The 22,061-nt window shown below is 41.5% G+C and overlaps 1 protein-coding gene across 3 annotated transcripts; it reads left to right on the plus strand.

The window, feature by feature from the left end:
* The first annotated feature begins 1,453 nt into the window (after positions 1–1,453).
* MFSD1 (major facilitator superfamily domain containing 1) lies at positions 1,454–16,612 on the plus strand. 3 transcript variants are annotated; one of them, XM_042821089.1, is made up of 18 exons: positions 1,454–1,590; positions 2,051–2,125; positions 4,835–4,887; positions 5,319–5,431; positions 5,734–5,776; positions 6,173–6,240; positions 6,798–6,906; positions 7,350–7,452; positions 8,134–8,232; positions 8,849–8,960; positions 9,912–9,968; positions 10,468–10,624; positions 10,920–11,017; positions 11,305–11,417; positions 11,923–11,970; positions 12,657–12,717; positions 14,686–14,800; positions 15,055–16,612. In XM_042821089.1, the coding sequence occupies exons 4-18, from the start codon at positions 5,322–5,324 to the stop codon at positions 15,112–15,114; spliced, it is 1,353 nt and encodes a 450-aa protein (XP_042677023.1). In that variant the 5' UTR covers positions 1,454–1,590; positions 2,051–2,125; positions 4,835–4,887; positions 5,319–5,321; the 3' UTR covers positions 15,115–16,612. The 3 variants fall into 3 exon arrangements, with proteins under 3 accessions (XP_042677023.1, XP_042677021.1, XP_042677022.1); XM_042821087.1 differs by lacking the exons at positions 1,454–1,590; positions 2,051–2,125 and adding an exon at positions 4,642–4,749; XM_042821088.1 differs by lacking the exons at positions 1,454–1,590; positions 2,051–2,125; positions 14,686–14,800; positions 15,055–16,612 and adding exons at positions 4,644–4,749; positions 13,691–14,497.
* Positions 16,613–22,061: the final 5,449 nt, after the last annotated feature.

Raw genomic sequence — 22,061 nt, forward strand, 5'->3', positions numbered from 1 at the left:
TTTTGTTTTGCATCTTGACTCCTTCCCAGGTCAAAGAATCCAGACAGTAATGCTAAAAAAAGCTGATGGAAAGTGCTGAAGGAAGCAGCACATCATGAGTTACGTGTTCTTACGCTCTCACTGCAGGCATTTTTCTTACATATTACCTGAGCAGATTTTGCTGTTGGAGATACGGCTCGATATCCACTTCCCTTAGGAGATATCTAGAGCCTTAAAATAATTTGGGGAAATATGGAGAGCAGTCTTCCTTGATGTTTTTACTCAGAAAGAAGAGCAATGAAGGCGCAACATGCGGTTCTGTGGTCTGACTCAGCTGACAGGGAGGAGGTGTTTGCTTTGGCAGAGTTGTTTTGTTGAACTCTGGGAAGTTTCTCAGGCCAAAATCTTCGGTCTCCCATAGACTTGTGGTTCAGAAATGCTTCCTCAGCCTTTTTTCAGCTTTCTCTGATGTAAAAGAGTTTACAGAAATTAGACATGACTTAAGGAGATCGTACATGGGTCCAACAATTTTTGAGTGAGGCAGGAAGAGCACGGGACACAGGGAGCTTTATAATAACACATTCCTTAATGCACAAAGTGATTTTAAAGTGTTTATATGCCTGTGTGTGACAGATCTTATATAACAGGTTGCTAATACAAGTTTGGGGCAAAGCAGAAGAACTTTTTTCAGAGAATGCCTAATAGCCTAATGATGGTGAAGTAAATTCAGTCATGGTGAATACAGTCCCCGCTTTGTAATTTGGTCAGTATTTTTACTGAAGACAGTAATAGCTTAGAAGAACCAAACTCTGAAAGCTAATCGTTGGTTCACGTGAGTATTTACTATCCACAGCATTCAGCAAACTTGATTGATCTGAGCAATGCAAAGAGGTGAGGCCACAAGTACAAGAATTTTATAGCATCTATAAAGTACTGTATACAGTTTTTGCTCTATTTTATGCTGTTAAACTAAACATTTGGTATCATATGGCACTTTAAGCACTTTGATTTATGTTAAGACAGAAATTGCATCTGTAATAAACATTCTAAAGTATGAGTTTAAGAGTAATCTACTGCATTTATTTGTGGCATAAACTCTCACCAGCAGTGCATTTAAGAATCGTCTTAGGCTGAGCTCACGCTGCACATTACAGCCACACTGCACTTCAGCCTCAGCAAGGTCACATCCAAGGTGAAGTCTGAATGGGAATAAAGGGGTGGCATGGTAATATTATGTAGCAGCAAACAGAAAAATACTCACCTTGTCCTGTTAAATATTCCAGATACAGTAATTTTTACTTTACTGTAAAGAATTCTATGTTTTACCAAGCAAGATAGAGAACAAATGCATCTTGTTTAGTATGAAAATAAGCACTCAGGAATGAAAATAGCATGAAAAACCATCTGACATATTTGAAAATAAATACTGTAAAATTGCTTGTGTTTCAGGTTTGTACAATTTCCCTCAAGGATGAATGAAAGCACAGATATCCACTGTTGTGCTGGAATCTGCCATGGCTGTGCACCATGGGAAGAATTCTCCTACCATTACACTTACTATTTTGATATTGAATCAATTATACTTGGTGGAACCTGCTTAAGAATAATGAAGTAAGTAATAAATTTTAAATGATTTAGGTAGCTTTTAAAGCAATTTATTTTCATCATTCCATCTGTGCAGGCTTTTATGATAGTGATAGAACATGAGAGAGGCAATATTGGTGTCGTAAAGGAAAGGTGACATAGGCTTCATTGGTAGAGTGGGACTTTAACACTTAAGAAATTGTGGAATAATTGTATTCAGATAGAGCCCCTGTATCCAAAAGCAGATGGAACAGGGGACAAGAAAAAGCATGATACAGCAAGAAATATTGAACTTCAAGTTTTCAGCATAACACAGCTAATTTGGGTAATTATTTAAAATTGGAAGAGGAAAAAAAAAAAAAAAAAAAAAAAGTAAATCCAGGATGCCTTTGTATAAATAACAAAACTAGAGATTACTGAAAAAAAAAATTCAGTCTTTGGAGTGTGATGTGCTCTGAACTAAACTTCTGTCTCCCTGTTTTAACAGGAAAAGGAAGGATACTCTGTCCTGTAACGTTGCTGTTACATATTGACTGAACAGTGACACATCACAATTCCTATGGTAAGGAAAACTTAAGACTATGCTATAAAGATTTCCCTAAGCTTAAATGGGGCAGGAATATGGGAAAGCAGTGTTAAGGCCCTACTGCTCAGTTAGCAGAAAGTGAGGACGATGTTCTTCCCTGAGCACTCTCTTTTCCTGGAATACTTTGTCATAGTACTTGGCTGAAACAATCTGCCACAGTTGTCAGAAGCTCTTAAGAACACTGTGTATTTTTTGCTCTTTAACAAGAAAAACTGCAACGACGTATCAGGGAAGAAATTCTGACCCACAGTCACATCTGAAGATTATAGGAATTTTGTATGCGTAATGTTTGATTAATTGAGGTCAAACAAACAAAGGCTGTGTACAGGATAACCTCAGCCTCTGAGAGCTCTTCACTTCCACTCTTCACATGGTTGTACATAGCTCGGCAGTAATAATGTCACCCTAAATCACCAATTGCAGTTTAGTATGTTTACTTGGCATGAGTTTTTGCCTGTTATTTTAGTTATGGGCTGGAGATCCCTTTTGAACTTTAGGAGATAAAATCTAAAATCTGTTTTTCTAGATCTTGTAGATATCCTTGGCGATACAATTGATCAACAGTTACAGGAGACATTTTCTGATGGATCCTGCAGTCAGAGTGCTGGTATCATGTCACAGCCCGTGAGATACACATGGAATTGATTTGATGTTGATGTGACATTTTAATAGTTTAAACAGTAGAATCAAAATATTTTGACTTAAGGCAATGACAAAGCATTACAGTGGCACCTCTGTGTGTGTGAAGGTTGCTTCTCTTTCAGCTTTAACGACTACTTCCCTCTATTTAATGTGCCTTCTGAAGCAACATTTAAAAACAGTAACGGGGAAAATAATATCTTTTTGATGATATCTTTTTGATGGTAATGTTCTGTCACTCTACAGATGTTTTACATTTAATTTTGTGAGTACGCCAGCTTTGAATTGGTGTCCATCATTTTATGGAATAGACCGTGCAGCTCATTTGTTATTTCTGAGAGTTTCCTTTGACCAACACTGCAATGTCTCAGACATTCCTGCGGTTCATATGGTGCTCAAAATGGGGCAGGAGGTCCTGGGGAAGCAGCCATGGCCCCCAGGGAAGCTGGTTCTGTTGATTTTGGCTCTGTGCTTGCTAATCAGCACAGCTGCAGCTCCAATTGTTCCCTCTGGTGATGGGGCAGTGCTCTCCTGAGGTTTTTCTCATTTTCTGTCTGAGAGTTGCGATGGGAGAGCAGTTTGGGAACTTCAGGCTTTCACAACAGCCACCCTTGTGTCCTGGAGGAAAACTAGAGTATTTACACAACCAAAAAACCTTTTCCATGGATCAGAGAGAACTAAAAAAGCGCTGGGTGATGTGGAGTTGGCTTCCTGAAATAATTGGGCTTGTTAGCTGGGAGCAAGAACACATCTTCATTCTGTGCACAGATTTTCACTGGGAACCTTCTTGCTGTTCAAAGCTCTCTTTTGTCCGTGTCTGTGAACTGTCCAACGTTCACTGTGCCCCTGAAGCCCACAAGTTGCCCTCCAACTCCCTCCAGCGGCTACAAAATGGAGGTCGTGGAACAGCGCTTTTGCAATGACACACAGTTTAAGCCCATGATGTGGGGACAGGAATGAACTGAAAGAGTTGCATTGCTTTAAGGGAATCCGAACCAGTTTGGGAGGCTGAGAGTGTGACCCAATAATTTCTCTTTTCCAGAAAGGCAGGTGTTTGGTAACACAGCTGTGTTTTGGCACACATCTAGCTGTTAAAAGGCACATACTGAGTGGAATGCAAACAATTTATTCTCAGCAGCAGTCTGATGTTATGCCAGTGTGTTTTTAAGAGTTACTTTGGTTTGCTTGCATGGCTACTGATGAAATTAATGGCAGAATACTGGAAAGGGAAACTCTGGGTTCGCAGCAGGTCAGGTAATACGTGACAGATGAGCACTGATGTGCTTCTGCTAGGCCTGCCATTAAAACATTTCTGTGTAGAGAAGCAGGCAGTGTGCAAGTGACTGAAATGACGCCCATCCAGATGTGTGCTTGTTTTATCATTGCTGAATGCCAGGGCTGTTCTGCGCAGCTGATATCCTGGCATGCTTTGTGCAGGGCAGGATTTGTGATGCCTTCAGGGGCAACAGAGACTCAGGAAAACACGATGGAAAAGGTGGTAGAATAAGCGGGGCCTCTTAGAATGCACAAAAGGACACAATTAAAGGACAAATCTTCCCCCGTCCAGAAGGCAGGAGAGGCACAGGGCCTCACAAGCTACACTGCTTGCCGCCCAGGAGTTTGAAGTTCCTGTCTGAGGGTCTCAGGTCACTTTTTAGGCGCAATTTGGCCTAAAAAAGACTCCTCCGCGCCGCCAGAAGGCCCAGCAGGCCGCACCGGCCCACCCGTTGCTATGGCAGCCGCGGCGCATTGTGGGCCGCGCCGGTCACGTGACGCGCGGTCACGTGGCTTCGCCCAGGTGACGGCGGAACCATGGCGGAGGAGGAGCGGGCCCTGCTGGGCCCCGATGGCGGTGACGGCGACTCCGCGGCCCCCCCCCCGCGCCCTGCCCGCCGTGTGTGACCCGAGCCGCCTCCCGCACCGCCTAATCGTCCTCGCACTCATGTGCTTCCTCGGCTTCGGTGCGTGGCGGCGGGCGGGGTCCTCCGTGAGGAGAGGCCGCGGGGTGCGCGGTGCCCTGAGGCCTCCCTGCCCTTCTTCTTGCAGGCAGCTGCTTTTGCTACGACAACCCGGCCGCGCTCCAGACGCAAGTTCAAGGGGTGAGTCACTGCCCGGGAGGCCGAGCTCGGGCTGGGTCGGGTGGTGGGAGGGGGTTCTGTTCTCAGAGGGCGGTGCTGCCCGGAGCGGGGGCTGCTTTGTTTAAGGCTGGGGTTCTGCGACGATTCTATCGGTGCGTAATTCTGGAATGTGGGTGTGAAGGGTTAAAAGAGTGGAATCGACCCTTGCAGGAGATATGGAGTGTTCCAATGGGGAGTGGAGTGGTGTCCCTCTGCGTGTCCCTGAGAAAACCCCACCTGTTGTGTTAAAGCAGTTTGTTCTGAAACGTCGGCTTCCAACAGATACAGTCATCAAATTGTGCCCTGTGTTTTCTGGTCAGAAAGCATGCTTATTTCTAAGCACTTGGATGCTTTTTCTGTGTCCTCAAAATTAATTCAGTTTATTTTTTTTCCTTCAAATTTCCTTTCTGTAGGATATGAAGGTGAACACAGCACAGTTCATGGCACTCTATGCCTGGTATTCCTGGCCCAATGTGGTTCTTTGCTTCTTTGGAGGTTTTCTAATTGACAGAGTCTTTGGAATACGGTAAGTGAGATCTTACTGTTTTCTGTATTCACTGGTAGGTAGAATTAAGAGCATGTGGAATTCCACACTCAATAGCATAGTTCTTTCTGCAATTTCCACTGGCACGACCAGATTTTTTCAGTAAAGTAGCTTCAAAAATGCTAATCTGTGCCATCTTTTTAGTATAGCTGTCAAGCTGTGGCATTTATTACTGAGAACTTCTATTGGGTATCATTTTACACTTTTGCTTTGCTGTAGATTCAATATTGTATTGTACAGGGGAAAAAAATATCTCTGATTAAGCTGTTTTCTTTTCCTTACAGGTTGGGCACTGTAATATTCAGCATCTTTGTTTGCGTTGGGCAGGTAAGTGGAAATGAGAGGGTGAAGGATGTTATCTGTAGCTGCTCTGCTGGGAGTGAGGTGGGAAAGAAAACTCAGAAGGCTTCTTTGATCGTAGTGTGTGTCTCAGGTGAAGAGAATTGAAATAGAAGTCTGAATTGTATGGGGGATGCCTGGGAACAGAGGACTATGAATGAGTGAAATAACAATGGAAAGGAAACAAATATTTTATTTGTTTGATGTGAAATTATCTGTGGGTATGTTTGGGTAGGGTAGGAGGGTTAGGGGAAAAGCCTCTACAGGATATGAAGTGTTTTTTCAGGACTCTGAGGGGAAAATAATTTGTGTTTTGAGATGGTTCTCGTTTGTTTCCTCCTCTAGCTAGAAAATGATAGTTTTTCTTAAATGCTTTTCTGACAGGTGATTTTTGCCTTGGGTGCACTACTTAATGCCTTTTGGCTGATGGAAGTGGGCAGATTTATATTTGGGTAAGTCTGGAAGTGTGTCCTATGTACCCTCTAAGGTCCTGACCAGCTTTCTGTGCCCTCAAAATCTGCTGCTGCTCTTGCACTCAGACTAAAGTTTGAATGTTGGAGCACCTCTAAAGTCAAGGTGTGCATAAAGTTTAGTCAGGTTCATATTTGCATGTAAAATTAGAAAATAAATAGAGCTTCTCAGTATTATTGAATTCAGAAATTGTGGAACTGCTCAGCAGCTGCACTTGACTGACTCTTCAAGGTTTTTACCTACGCAAAAGAGAAATGAGAAGCTGCTGCCCACCAGCTTAACTTCTGTTAAGGCAATTATAATCAGATACCTTGTACTCTTAAGGCTTAAGACACTGCAGTTCTTACCTGAAGTTCTTACCTACTTGTCTGTAGGACTTCTGCCTCTTTGTGTATTTGTGTTAGGTTTACCTGTTCCTAGAGGAATTAATCTGAAATACTGTATCTTAATATCACCAGCAAGTGGTGGGATGTTTTCTTGTTACTCTTCTGTTGCAGTTAAAGTATTGTTTTGTACCTTCTTTGTTTTTGTTTTTTAGAATAGGTGGTGAATCCTTAGCAGTGGCACAAAACACGTATGCAGTCAGCTGGTTTAAAGGCAAGGAGTTAAATCTTGTGTTTGGATTACAGCTGAGCATGGCCAGAATTGTAAGTTTAAAACTCTATGGCTTTAATTCATAGACTTTAAGGTGTACAGCTTGTCTTGGCAGTCAGACTAGTAAAAAAACAGCATTTCTAATGCTTCCTTGGAAATATTAGGTAAAAATGGATGTGAAATGTGAATTCCAAATGTTTGAAGATTTGTGGTTGGTAGATAAAGAGCGGATACAAAAGGAGATGAATTAGTAAGGTTTCTTACAACCTGCCACATGTCTTCAGAAGGCTGGTGTGGTTTAGCATCAGTTCCTGAGTGGGACAGAGGCAGAACTGCCTGCTGCATCTCAGCTGTGCTGTTTGGTTCGTAGAGTCACTCTGAATGCAGCGAGTGGAGACGTGCCTGTCCTGTTAGGGCCCTCCTAACTGGTGTGCTGTGCTATGGATTCAGGTAGTTGTGGAAAATATTTTTCTTTACGTCGGTTTCTTTTGCCCAGGGAAGCACAGTGAACATGAATATCATGGGATGGATATACTCACGAGTTCAGGATCTTCTGAGGCATACTGGTCACACTACTCTTGGATTAGCTCTCCTGATAGGTTTGTAATATTTTTGAGCTGTTGTCACCTGGTATTTTAGGTTTCTGAATTCAAGCTCTGTTCATATGTTAATGAATTCTTGCTATCTGGAAAGTGGGAAAGATGGAGTTGGGACTGGGAAGAGCGATTTGAGTGCTTTTTGTAACAGTGGCTAATCATGTGCTTATGGAGAGTGTGCCTACTGCAAAATGCTGCTTGATCTCTGTGGCTGCCAAATTGAAGTGTGTGTCTTACAGCTATGAAATATTTGATGTACTTGGAGTAAAGGACAGACTTGAAAAAATGTAGCAGCCTGACGCTCAGAAAGGGAACTGCAGCTGCCTTTGAAACAGTGTTCCTTCCCTTCAGAGCATGAGGTTTAACACTTTGGTGTTGGTAACGGGGCCTTGGCTTTGTTTCTTTTATTGCAAGGTACAGCTAGCAGCTGAGCTGTGCTGAGTGGGAGCCGTGGTAATATTTGCAGACTAAATAGAATCGTGTTAGTACTGCTGTAAGGCAGGTGTCTCATCTGGTAGACTTCAATGCCTGTACCTTCTCCCCGTTGTACAGTTTGAGTCTTAAACTGATGTTCAAGGACTGAATTTGCATTAGATGTGTAGAGGTATGCCTCTCTAAAAGTTCATCTAAAAGCCAGATTATTGCTTGGTGTACATCTGAACGTGTCGTGTTACCTTCTTGCAGGTGGTATAACTTGTCTCTTTTCACTGGCCTGTGCCCTAATCCTTGCTTATCTGGACAAGAGAGCAGAGAAGCTCCTTTGTAAAGAGCAGGGAAAAACAGGTGAGTGGTGTGCTATAAACATGCCTTGGAATTTATTCTTTCATTGTACAGCAGTCACTCAATTTGTCAATGCCTTTTTTATTGAGCTTGTTAGGAGCCTTGCAGTTCATTTCACTTTGGTGTGTGCTGTTCCACTGGAACTCTGTTGGGATTGGTTTTATTTCCTTCAACAGGTGTGCAAAAATATGCAGCTGTCTCCTTGTGGTGTTCTGAGTTTTTTGAGTGGGAAGACTTAGGCAATTAAAAAACAAAAATCGAGAGCCTGATTAAAACATAACACAAAGTTTCAGGCACAGCTTTCACAAGCTGATTAAACATTTCCTTGAAAGAAAGTGGTTTGTATTTAATTCAGTTCTCCACAGGAGTATTAGAAGCTGTAGAGAACTTACACACTCATGTTAACGTGGGAGATGAGTTTCTTGACTTAGGCTGTGTTGATGTAGGACTTGTATACCCTGTGCTGATGCTCACTATGCAAACTTCATCCAAGAGCAGCATAGTGGCAGGATTATAATGCTTTAGTAGTGACTCTTGGTCACCCTAATATTTATTCAGTGTGGATGAATTTCAGGTGTGTTTGTGGTGGCTGAAAAGTGTTCTCTTGCTTCCTCTGCAGGTGAAGTGATCAAGCTGACTGATGTGAAGAACTTCTCCTTGTCGCTGTGGCTGATATTTGTGATATGTGTCTGCTATTACGCAGCAGTCTTTCCTTTCATTGGACTTGGAAAGTAAGTGTCTCACACAGCATAGTTTTGCCTTTGAATTTGGCCAAGGTTTAACTAGCTACAGTGCTATTTATCAAGGAAGAGGTGCTGGCTAATATTTAAAAACTCCGGATGTAGAATCACACTGGTCTCTTAGCAAATCTGTGCTATTTTCTCTTTTTTTTTTGTGTGTGTGGCACTTCTTGCTGCACTTGTGACAGAAATAATCACAATCTTACAGCTTTCTTTTCTGTTGAGATCTCTGTTAAATCCTGTTTGTTAGTGTGGGCTGAGCTGTAAGAGCTCAAAGGCATCAGACACGTTCCATTCTCAGATTAAAACGTGATTTAGATCTAAAACATTGTGCACAAGGCCATGAACAGCCGTCATACAGGATTCCATCAGTATTCATTGGCTGTGAGTGGGGCTCAAACATGGTTACAGTGTTGGACTGAAGCTCTTTTGTTACTGTGCTTTATGTATCAAGGTGAAACTTGAAGCATTTCTGTGTAATTTTCTTCTAAACCACGCGACTTGTTCTAATTAAGCAATAAAGAGATTTCTTATGTTCTTGGAATTAGGAACAGACCTTGTGAGCTCCACACGTGCTTTATGTTGTGAGATGAGAGTTTGAGACTGTTAAAATCTCTCCAAATAATGTAGATACCTGTTTTTTTTTCCCTACTTTTTGCATGTAATCCAAAGCTCATTACTAATATCTGATTGCTGCTTTATGTGTTGTTATATATTTTGTGTGTTTGCTTCAAATGGTTCTTTGTCCAAAATCTGTCAACTCGTTACAGCCTCCTAAAGGAGGATCTGCTTTGAGATGTTTGCTGGTTAATGCTGTATTTACAACTTGTATGTAAACTAGTTTATTGTTTGTACTTTGTCTAGCTTAATTTATCCTTTTACTTCATTTATGTTTGCCTACTTCTGAACTTGTTTGGTGGTGTTTTTTTTTGGTATCTTCAGGGTCTTCTTCATTGAAAAATTCCAATTCTCATCTCAAGAAGCAAGTGCAATTAACAGGTATGTTTCAGTTGGTTAAAGGAGTAAATGTACTACTGCTGTGATTTAAGGGTTAAATACATATCTGTGGGCTCTGACTGCTTGGGATCTGCTGATGTAAGCAGTTTGCTCTTCAGTGGATGGTGTTCATATGGCATGATGGAGGTTTTACTTTGTTGCGTGTTCCAGTTGAGGAGATGATGTTAATCTGAAAGAGGAAGTTCTGTCTGAAGGGTGTTACTGTGGTATCTGGCAATTTGCTTTAGAGGTGGTGGAAACAAGATAACAACACTAAGTAAACAAAGCTGTACAAGTTTGAAGACAAATTGGTGATGTGGCAAAGCAGAAAGCCCTTGTGGCATGATTCCAAGAGCTCCAAGTACGTTGCTATTTCTCATCCGTGATGGAAACACTTTCATGCCCTCAGACACTTGAGTTCTGGAATCTTTATTTTAAATGTATTTTTTTTTTATGGTTTCACAAGTTGAAAGGGAAATTCCCGTTTTTCACTCTTCTGCAGTGTTGTGTACATTATATCGGCCCCCATGTCTCCTGTCTTTGGAATCCTGGTGGATAAAATTGGAAAGAATATCATCTGGGTTTTGTGTGCTGTAGTAACGACGCTTGCTTCTCATATTATGTTGGCTTTCACTTTCTGGAACCCCTGGATTGCAATGGTAACCAATTTTTCAAGTAGACCTTGATAGTTGAATGTGACAAAATAAGAAATTGAGCTGCTGATGAATTATTCTGCAGAAGTTTACCCACGTCTTCTGACTGCTTAGGTAGTCTTAAAACTTACTGTAATGTTCCTGATTTCATAAGGATATACAGCATGCAAATGGATTTAAAACCAAAGATGCTGGTAAAGGAAAACAGCATAACAGAAGCTAAACTCATGTGAGCTGTCTGTGGCTTTTTAATAGCAAAAATGCACCTCATCCAGCGTCTCTCTACTCATTTATTTCTCAGTGCTTACTGGGAGTTGCATACTCCTTGCTTGCCTGTGCCCTGTGGCCCATGGTGGCCTTTGTTGTTCCAGAACATCAGCTGGGAACTGCTTATGGCTTGTGAGTACTTCCATCTGTCAGTTATGCTGACTTACATCCTCACACTGTAGAACCACTTGATGTGAAGTAGTTGTGATACGTTAATGGTTACTGTTTCTAGGAGGAAGTCTCCTGTAGTTTCAGGATGTGTGCAGTAGATCACTATGCAATAGTGATATCTGCAGAAGTGCAGATTAATGACTACCATCTAGAATATGGAGAGAAGTTCATCTTATTGTTGCAATAAAAATAAAATAGTTTGTTCTTCAGAAACTTTCTACACAGTGGTAATCCTTTGTTTATGTTAGTATGCAGTCTATCCAGAATCTTGGTCTGGCAATTATTTCTATAGCAGCTGGGATGATTCTGGACACAAGAGGATACCTGTTTCTTGAAGTCTTCTTCAGTGCTTGTGTTTCCTGTAAGTAGCAAACACACTGAAAGTAATGTTCTGTACATTCAGGAAACTCTTCTTGCCTCCCTGAATGTTTCCTGTAAAATGCTACTAACTGCTTTCTTACTGTGCAGCTGGGTAGACATCTACAGACATTTCAGCTGAGGCACTGTGGAAAGTAACTGATAAGTAGTGTCATGTTTTGTGCTTTTAGTTATTTTTTTTTTTTCCTCCTGAAGCATTTTAGTGTAAGTAGTTGAAATGTCTGGTAAAAATGAGGCGTGATTAAAAGTGTTGATGAGTTAAATTCTTCAAGGTTACGTTTGTATGAGGGTCCTTATTAATGTAGATAAATCATTTTGAGTTATATTGCTACTTGTGGGCACAGGGGGGTTCTCAGAACTGATGGAGATGCTGCTGATAATAATTAAAGCTGTCACAAGAAATCTTAATTGTTGCTGGTTGGATGTTAAGCTGGTTTTATGTCATTGTGGTAAAGGTACTAACAGCTTAACCTTTTGTTTTTTCTTAGTGTCACTGGTAGCTGTAGTCATGCTGTATTTTGTGAATCACCTAACAGGTGAGTCAGGTGGTTTTTAGCTTCTCTTGATTCCTGTGATTTCATCATAATGCTTGGAGTTGCTATGCTGAGCTGCTTACAGGTAGTGGAATGCAGGTGGGTGTCTGCTGCAGTGGGAGGATTTGGTGGTATCTCCTGGATAGGGCTTGTCCTCATCATGAATTTTTCCTTGGTGCTGTAGTGTGTAATTCACTGGGCCTTGCTGTGGTGTCAAACCTAATCAGCAGGACACAGCACCTGCCTCTTCAGCTAAGTTGAACATGTAGGACATTCTATGGATTAAAGTAGCTTTTTTCCAAACTGCTTGTGCATAACATACTTGATTGTTATGTATCAATATGCTGCCAATATGCTTTCCTTCACGTAGCAATGTTCTTACTTTCTTAGTTTCTTCCTGAAAGATCGAGAGGAGAGCGTTCGTTTCTTTCCAAGCTGCTTTCACTTCCTCTAATCTTACAGGGTACTGTGATGAGTTGTGAAGAAACTTGTTACTCAGCAAAGACATGGCTCAAGTTTGAGGTCCTAGTTTGGTTCCTGATTTTGCTTGCTTGTATGATTGTGAGGGAGTTGTTTTTTTTTTCTTTGTAACAATTTTTGTTTTTTGTACAACTACTGTACTCTTTCCTTAAGTAATGAGATAGGATATCAGTTTTGGAGTTTCACAGTAGGTGTTATTTCTGTTGCAGGTGGTGATCTTAACTGGTCAGCAAAGAAAAGAGAAAAACTGCAAAAAGTAGCTGCAAATGAGTAAGTATAAAAACCAGCGTCCTTTAGAAATTGTTTAACCTAAAGTAATTAATTAATTAGTGTCTGCACATACCTACTGCTGTAGGTCTGCCATTTGTATGAGAAGTCACTTTTTTTCCTACAAGATAGTAGTAGGATTTCTTATTCCTGTCTCCTGTATACAGAGGAAATCATAATTAACCTTGTCTCCTCCTTTCCTGGCACTTCTTACTATTCCTCTTTATGAATTTCAACTGCCTTCCAGCCAAGCAGAATTCAAGCATATCTCTGAAAAGTTTGCATTGCTTACTATAAAAGGAACACTCTTACATGGCGTATCAGGGTTAAAAATGGGGTCCCTATTCTTCAGGTTTTTGAAGCCTGTTTGCATGTAATGCTGAAATGCTTTCCCTTCTAGTTGGCAAAAACATTTCACTTGCAGGTACTGTGCAAAACACACGCATATAAATTCTTTACAGATAAATGCTTTGATAATGAGACCCGTTTTATTTGTGTGACTTCAGAGATTTCTCTAAAATAATTATGTAATTATGTAGTCTACACTCAATTTAAAAGTAAGGAAATGAAACCCTAACTGTCAACAAAATCTTGCTGGATGACTTGTGATGGAATGTAACGTTGTCTTGATTCTCCACCTCCTTTGTGGTGTACATCAACCTTGAGGAAAACTGAAGGAAATTAAAACCTCATCATCAACCTTGCCTGGTGATCAGGCAAGTTTAGTTGTGATGAGTGTCACCTGTGAGCCAAACACCCAGTCCTTAAAACAGATACAACAGTTGTGAAAAACTGCTGTGTACTCTGAGGAGAGGAAATCTGTGTCCAAACAGAGCTGATTTTCAGCCTGCCTGGACCACGTGTGTAACCCATCACTATTCACTGTGTGCAGAGGCTTTGTCTTGGAGTGTGCTGTGGGTTATATACTGCCTTAGGGCAATGTTTTCAGTAATTTTTATCACAATGTTTCTTGCAGAAAAGAAATTTGAATAGCAAATATCCAGAAGTGGGGAGCATTTGATGGGGAGCATCATGTCAACTTGAAGAATTGTAGTGTTACTTAGTTTGATCAACACTGGACAATAGTTCTTTTGGAGAGAGAAAAAAAAAAGATTTGTTTTGGTGCTGGTGATTTTTCAGTAAATGGTTGAATTTTTATGCTTTGTAACCACTTTTAACTAATGCCACATCATCTCTTAACGCTTGAACAAGTTGGTTTACAGCCTTTCTCACTGTGGAAGCTGCCTCATGGGAGAGGGCACCTGCAGCCCAGGACAAATGTGTTCATCTCAAAATAAAGCCTAAAGTGTCTTCTGTGTGCAGTGCTGAGCCATGGTGGTGTGGGTGGAGATTTCCTAGCAGCGTTTTATGTACTAGAATAAGGTTCACTGCCTTCCAGAGCTTAGAAATGGCTCACTGTCACTGCCTTTGTCACTGTCTTAATGCAAACCACTGTTCTAAGCTAAACATGTTCAGAGCTTTGCTCAGTCCTGTTTCCCTCTAAGAATTGCATGGAAAATGACTGGCAGGGTTCTGATCAAATATTGACTCTTTTGTAGGAAGTTGCTATTAACTCTGAAGGCTGCTGAGCGGTCTTTTAATTGCATTTTTGACTGTTGATGCTTTTGTATTGTAAGCTTATATTTAAGGAGTGAAAGTTTGTTTAATAAAGGGTTGTTAAGTTGTGTTACAAATGCTCGTTGGGCACATTGTTATCTGTGGGAACGAAGATTTCTCTTCCTACTGAAGTCTTGCAAGGTAAATAAAAGGAAACTGCAGAAAATAGCCTCTCTCTTTCTTTACAGTGGATAAATGTAATCCATTCACAGCTTTATTTTAGTCTAAAGCTCCAAATTCATCTGCGAACTTTGAAGGTATTTTTAGCTGTAAGAAATAAAACTGCCATATAAGATAGAGTTGCTGGGTTTGCACTCCTCAGTGCAAGTTTCTTAAATGAGTTTTCTTTTCCAGAGCAGAAGAACAAGAGAGGCTCAGACGTCAGAATGAAGATGACTTGGCTAAATTACAGCCAAAAGATGATGACTTTAGTTTAAGGAATAAATACCTCTCCAGACTAGGCGCTCAGGTATTAGTAACAAAGTAGGGCTCCTAACAGTAATAAATAGAGACTAAAATGTCTGCTTTAAGAACTTGGCTTATTGTTCCAAACAGCCAACACCTTAACCTCTGAGTGAAGTGTTAAATGGGTGTTTGTTCTCAGAAGTGGTCTCACTGATGGTAGTTAAAAATGTAATGAGGAAAATGGAGATGAATCAGACCAAGTAAGCTGAGGAGCACGCTCATTGTGATGCATGTTTTTTAAATGTTATTTTTTTGCAGCTGCCAGATAATTACTCTTCCTATTTATCGACAATGGCACACAGAAGCGTGTTGAAATAGCATCTTGCCCCACTTGCAAGAGCAGAAATACGTTGATGTTCCTGTAGACAAAACTTGATTTCCTGTACTGAGAACTATTGCAGCGAAGGCAGAACGATACACCACGTTTTTCTGCAAGCATAGATCTCATTTTAAAAGTATGTGGCTTAAGTTCCTTTCTGCACCTTGAGGTAAATAACACACAGATACTGAGGAAGAATCGTCTGGCTGTTCACTTGAACACATGAACTACATGCTAAACCATCCTTAAGTCCTCAGTGAGTAGCTCAAACCAGCAGCAAAGACTGATTTCTTAGTATGCAACCGTGGCTGAAACATAGAAGCTTTCCTATAGTAATCATGTTGCTGTGAAATGAGTTGTGGTGTAAGCATGGAATATTTAGCCTCTCAAGTTGGACAACTTTATTGCCATATTGCAAACAGTGTTTCATTTTTCTTATAGAAAAGGTGAGGAAAGGCTGCCTCTTCTGTTTTGGCCCAAGTAAATATTTCTGAGGAAGTTAAGCTACGCACTTCTAATGCTACCATTCAAAAAGTACAAGCCCTGGAACTTCGTACTAGGTCATAGGCTTAGCAGTAACTTCATGTAAGTCAGGGTTAATGTGAAGCTTGATCTACTTCAGAGGTTGCAACTAAGAAACATGGGAGGAGTTAAATGTAAGAACTGAGTTTTGGCACTCTGGAAAAAGTGGTTGCATTTCAATGTGAAGGTTCTGCTCTTCCTGCAGTTTCTGTGGAAAGCTTGCTCCTGAGCAGAGCTAGTTCCCACTAACTCCAGCAGAGTGCATTTCCAGTATTGTTTTCTTTTTGTTAACCATGACACCTCACTTATGTATGTAGACATAAGTTCCTAAGCACTAATCCTCCTTTAAAGGCAGGAGCATCTGGCTTTCTTGAGCACAGGTTGCACTGAGCAAGGAGCTGCTCTAGGAGCAGAGCACCAGGTGCACAGGGGTGAGTGAGCTCTGGTTGGCTGCCTTCAGGGAGTTTTGTGTGCCTTGGTGCTCAGCAGAGTTCTGCAGGTTGGTTGACTGCAGAGAAAGTATTTTATTATAATAAAAATGTTACATTATATCCATATACTGTTGGTTTTTGGTTTGGTTTTTTTTTTTGCCTGCAGTGTTTTGAACAGGTCTGAAAGTCACTTCTAAGGGTTTGCTTGTTTCTTTGGTAGTTTTGTTTTTACAGATACTTCTCAGTGGAGGTTTACATTCCTGGGAGACAAAGGCAATCTGGCTGAAACACTAAGCCAGGAGCACTTAGATTAATAGTCATGTATTCCAAAGAACAGTCTTGGAAAACAGAGTGACAGTCTGAGCTACGCTGAGGTTATTGCAGAAGGGAAGTGGTACCCTGACCTCTGGTAACTTCTGTTGGTGCTTTTTGTGCTCCCTTAGAGAGCCAAATGCTATCAGCTGTGAAAACAGATAATGTAAATTCGGTTGATTCTGCTTGTATTGTGCATTCTGGGTCTTTTTTAATAAAAGCTTTAAACGGATGCTGCACATGTATTACTCTTACCTGGTTTGTGTTGTGTTCTTGCCCTTGGTGGTAGTTAAGATGTGTTTTTAAACAAGTGTGATTTCTGTTTTCCCCTGAGAAATATGTAAGGAAGCATCTCTTTGAGAATCCAAAGGTGAATCTGTGCTCCTCTGCTGCTGAGTTGCTGCATCTCCCTCTAGGACAGGGAGGAAATGAAATACTGTTCTTCTATTGCTCTTCCTCACCTTCATTTGGCTGCTTTTGCAAGTCTCAGATCTCTGCTTCTGCTCTAACAATGATGTGTTTTGACTGTACATAACTGTTCTGTTGTTAAACGTATTTTATGTGGCACAGTAACAGGGAGCTTCGTATCTTCTTGAAACTCTTGAGTTCCTGAATTCTCTCTCTCCTGAGCATTTTACTGAAGTACCATGGTGGACTTCTGCACGTGCTGTAACCTTTAGCTGAAGTCTGAACTCCCAAACCTTTCCTTTCTGTTGATTTTCAGCCCAAGGACTTCTTACCTTTTTCACGCTTCCTGCTGTGTTTGTGCCTCAGACTTTTGATGAATGCTTTTAGATTCAGGTTTGACCATCAAACAGAAAATGGGAAAAGGAATTTTTGAACTCTGAAATGAGGTTTCCTTCTGATAGTGAAAATGTGGTTGTGGTCACTGTGGGAGGGATGTGTGCTGCTGGGCTGTTACTTGGCCATACCTGAGTCTTGTTTGCAATGGATTTGGAATGGCTTGAGCTGAAAGCTGCTTATCTTTATAGACTGCCTTTTTCTTCTCTGTGAAGCTTCCCTTAATGGCTTTCACCCGTGACACTGTGAAGCTGTCAATGTGTTATGGCTTTCTTGACTCTTAAATACAATTCGTGGGTTGGGTTCCGCTGCTGGGCTGCAATGGTCTGACTGAGCTCTGCCAGTGGGTGTGCACCCTTGTTAGGAGATGTTTACAGAAGTTAGTGTAAAAGAAATAAGACAACTTAGACTGTTTCAGGTGCATTAAACGTGACAGCAGTTCAACACAGCTTTTCCTTTAAATCGTTTGGGTGAATTTCAGAGAGCTGTTTCCTGTTGAGAGCATAAATGGGGTTATCTGTGTCTCCACTATTCCTGCTCACACGGAGTGCCCAGAGGTGTTGGGATGTTTTTTCTTTTTCTGACAGATGTTTTTCTTCAGAGGCAATCACTGGAGGTTTCAGTAGCCTCTCTCATTCTCATTTTAAAAAGTGGTCAATGTTCCATCATGTGTCTTTCCAGCATGGGTGCTTTTGTATTGCTTGTCCTGTTGTGTGGATAATCAACCCAAGAGGTAAAGCGTAGCTGTTGAAATGAGCTGCCTCTGAGGAATGTGGAAATCTCTACTTTGTGTCCCTGCTGTGTTCTGTTGGATGGGACAGATGTGCATTGGCAGGACTAGGAAGCTGGAAAGCCATAGCTGTAAGTACACACAGTGCTCTGCCACACAGACCTCTTCAAAATGAAATGTTTAAAGCATAGAAATATTCTATGAATATTTAACTTTTCCATGCATTCGAATCATGAAATAACTCTTCTAAACTTCCAGTAGGGGAATGGCTGCCTGAGCGACACTGCACTGCTACAAACCTCACGTTGTTCTCCAAGGATGCAAAGGTTTTTTTCAGGTTAGATATTTTTTCTTAAATACTGGTCATGAAGAACATGGTGGCAAAAGCAGTTGTACCACAAAGATAGTCCTCCAGGACCTTGCAAGTCTCCTGAAAGCAGTGCTAGTGAGAGTCTTCATCCTGAACCTCCCAGAAAGGTTGTCACTGACATGGCTCCAAAGTGAGACACCAGGAATGGTTTCCTTTGTCATTACCTCTGAAGAACTGTGCTGAAAGCAGCTTGTGTGGCCTGCTCAGCAGCTGCCAGAAGTGAGGGAGTTCACTTATTAGCAACCTCAGCTGGATTTGATTCAACAGATGGGAAATTCAAGCTGCTCTGTTTTACTGCCAAGACTGTGAAAGTTACAGAAAGACATAGAGGAAGCCTTGGCTGTCTGGGTGCTTTATCTGGATTCTGAGTTGAGTTTGTCCATGTTACTGTAGTCACACCACCTGTGCACAGAAGACCAATGTGACTGCCCAGAATTCTTACAGGTGTGGTCTAGAACATCTGAAGTAAAGAGATTGGATTTTATTTTATTCAGATAGGGAGAAAATGCTTGTAAAATAAGTCAAATTAGTTCTGTATGCTTAGTCTGGGCTCCAGCTTGTGTCAGCATATTAAAGTTGGATTGCTGAAGTAGGCACCATGTCCTGGCCATCTGGTCTGCCCTTCTGAGAGAAGCTGCCTCTGCTGTTGCAGAGATGATTTGGAAAAACAGATTTGTTTTGGCTGAGCTCCATGAAGTTGGGTATAATGAAGAGGTTAAAAGCAAACAGGACCCAGTCCCTTAAGCTTGCTTTCTGTTCCCATGTCACTGCTGCTTCTCCAGCTCGCACCATAATTGCTTTTCCACTTTGTGTGATTCTAATGCTTATGTAGATGTGCCAGTGTCCAGCTTGTTCTGGGTCCTTGCTGGCCATCTAGATCCCAAACAAACAGCAGTATTGCCTTGCTTTAAAAATGGTATGGATCTGGCTCTTCAGCCTAACGAGGTGCTGAGTACCTGACAGCCAGTGGGGAACGCATTGGAAATCAGTGATATGCTGCTTGACTTTTGAATTACTGCACCAATTTCTCCATGTTCTGCTTTGCATCATTTGAGCGAATGATTTTCACTCAGTTATCTTTTATTATTTTTTACAAGTGTTTTGTTTGCTGAAGATACCACATTCACAGTATTAACTGGGAGTCAGTGCTGGTGCGGGGTGCAGATGGGGTTTGCTCACCCTCCTAAGGTATGGAATAGGAGAGACACCGGAGGGAAAGTGAGCAGTGTGGTTTGTCCCAGCTCTGTTCTGGGATGCTTGTCACTAGAGGTCAGCACTGCAACATCAATGTGCAAGAAACATTTTCTGTATTAGGACACAAAGTCTTGTTTCAGCAGTTCAGGCTGCTGTCGTTCAGTTCTGTGGCTGATTTACACCATTTTGGAGGCTGTTTTCCAAATTCAAATGCTTACACCTCCCCACTTCCAACCTCCTGACTGGCAATGTTGACATCGTCAGCAAAAATCCTTTTGTCTCTAATCTGATATATTTTGTGAGGCCTGAAGTTGCATAACGTGGCGTGGGTTTAAGTCTCTTGTTGAAGTGGCCTCTGCCTGTCATCTGCTACATATGTGAAGCAAAGTTATTTAAAACAACTCTATCCAAAATGCCCTCTGATCAACGGACTGAAGAAGAAATGATCATTAAAGTCCCTGTATTTTACAGCCCAAGACCTAAACCACGTATTTCATAGAGAGCTGCCACACACTCAATGGTTTCTTACTTGGATGTGTGTGTTTGAGCAGGGAGAGCACAGCTGACACCATTCCCAGTCAGGATGTGGTGTTCACATTACAAAGGCTCACAACTGCCCTGATTTCCTATCGAGAGCTCATTCTGGTGTCACAACCTTGATGGATGCAATGCTTTAAGACAGTTCTGAGTTGCAGCCTCCATGACCACCTGGGTTGTTACTTTCACCCCAAGCTCCTGGATTTGCATGGGGTGGGTGCTGCCAAGCTGTGTATGAGTGTTCCCATGCACATGCCCATACGTAAATGAAGAGAACTGGCTGGAACAATGTTGGGTGTGCAGGAAAAGTAAAGAGCATACCATCCATTTCCTTAGCAGAGGGCCCAGTGTGGACCTGCTGTGGGTTGGGAGCAGGACTTCCTGCTGTATTTTCCTTCCTGAAAGGGCTGAAGTCCTTCTGTTCTGCAAGCAGGAGGTGGAGCCTTTCAGCAAACAGAAGAAAATAGTTGTCTGCCTCCTCCAAACAAGCCAGTTTTGCTCTTTCTGTCTTTTAAAAAATACATATTCTTATATAGCATCTGCAGATCCATAATCATCGAGTTGGACCTCAAACTGTTCATATCCTTTTTACTGTAGTATCTTAATTAATTGACTTGTTTACATGTTTACAAGCTCTGCCTGTAGATATAAAACAGCTGTTGATGTCAGTAATTCAGAGTGGAGTTGGCACGCTGCATTTCTCTTGTCATCTGGAATGATGATTGAACATAAGTGGCCACTTCAAATTAAGGTAAGTGAGACAACTGCTTTATGGCATCTGGGGTGAAGTGGGTCACCAGCTGCACTGCCTTTGGGGTTGCTTCAGTGCAGGTCAGCTGGCTCAGGGTGTCCCTCACTTAGGGGCACGCTGTCCTGCATTGCAGACTTCTTAAATAAGGTTGAGGATAAAACTTAAGCTATCAGAAATGATGTTGCTTATAAAAAGAGCTTCTAAAAGCAGATTTTCCAGCCCCTGATACAAAATTCACTTAAAGTAGTTTTTAGGGAGACTTGAGGTGATATCCCAGTGTATGAAACCTGTCAGAGATGATTGATACATGTATAAGAAGCAGAGTGAAAGCTGAAGGAAAGATATGGCATTGCCAGAGTTCATTTAAATAAAAAACTATGCATTTAGATTGATTTATTTTTATGCCAAGAGGTTCTGACATAAATATAGTGATATATAATGTATTGACTATAATGTCAACATTATTTTAAATCTGATTCGAGGGAAAAATATCTCATTGTTAATGCTGAAATATAAAGCTTTGTTCTGCTGAAGGGGAAAGCCTGTAGATGTATGATCAAAACAACCTCTTTCCTTAAGACCCTTTGTAATGGCCCTTAAAAGGACCTCTGCTTTTTGGTCCTTGCATCCACCCCATGCCTGCCATTGGTAAGTAATGCTGATCAGTTTTGTAACAAATTCTGTGCACGCTGTACTACTGAAACTAACGGGTTACAAACCCATGGGCCATGCTCTTGCCCTAAACCCATGCATTGATGATTTTTTTTCTTCAAGCTTACTTTAGAGCTGACCTTGCTAGGGTTGGAGGAACTACTAGTTGTGTTGGGGTGAAAGAACAGCCATTCACTGAGTGAACACTTGAATGCAAATGAGATTTCCCCCTTTTCTTTAGTGCCTTCATTCCTTACCTTCTGCTCTGAATTTTGCAGGTCAGATCTCTGGATGCTCAGTGCAGCATTATGATCTTCAGGACCAGGGTCTGCAGCCATTGGAGGTCAGTGACTGCCACAGGCTTGCAGCAGGTCTGCTGTTCCCCCTCTCTTGGCTCCAGCATGAGCTTTCCAACTCATTTCAGGCTTAGATCCACTTTTTCTGTGTCTTTCTGTATCCACTTTAGTTGCTTTGTTTAAGGAAAACAATAGCAAACCTTTGCAGTAGAACCAAATTAGGTTAACTGCAGGTTTTCTTTGTGTTCAGTATCTTCTGTTTCTTAGCTTGCATTAGTCTAAGCTCTGCCAAACTGTACCACTTCAGCTTAAGTCTTGATTTTTCAAAGCTTTCACTCCTTTTTACCCAGA

Source organism: Centrocercus urophasianus, unplaced genomic scaffold, assembly GCF_019232065.1.
Source record: "Centrocercus urophasianus isolate 14NV4802_14NV808 unplaced genomic scaffold, USGS_Curo_1.0 seq_19, whole genome shotgun sequence".
NCBI lineage: Eukaryota > Metazoa > Chordata > Aves > Galliformes > Phasianidae > Centrocercus > Centrocercus urophasianus.

Excerpts from the sequence above, each read along its gene's own strand:
- MFSD1 (XM_042821087.1), top strand. Across the intron at positions 9,969-10,467 it reads GAAGCAAGTGCAATTAACAG|TGTTGTGTACATTATATCGG; the intron begins GTATGTTTCAGT and ends ACTCTTCTGCAG. Across the intron at positions 11,971-12,656 it reads TTTTGTGAATCACCTAACAG|GTGGTGATCTTAACTGGTCA; the intron begins GTGAGTCAGGTG and ends TTTCTGTTGCAG.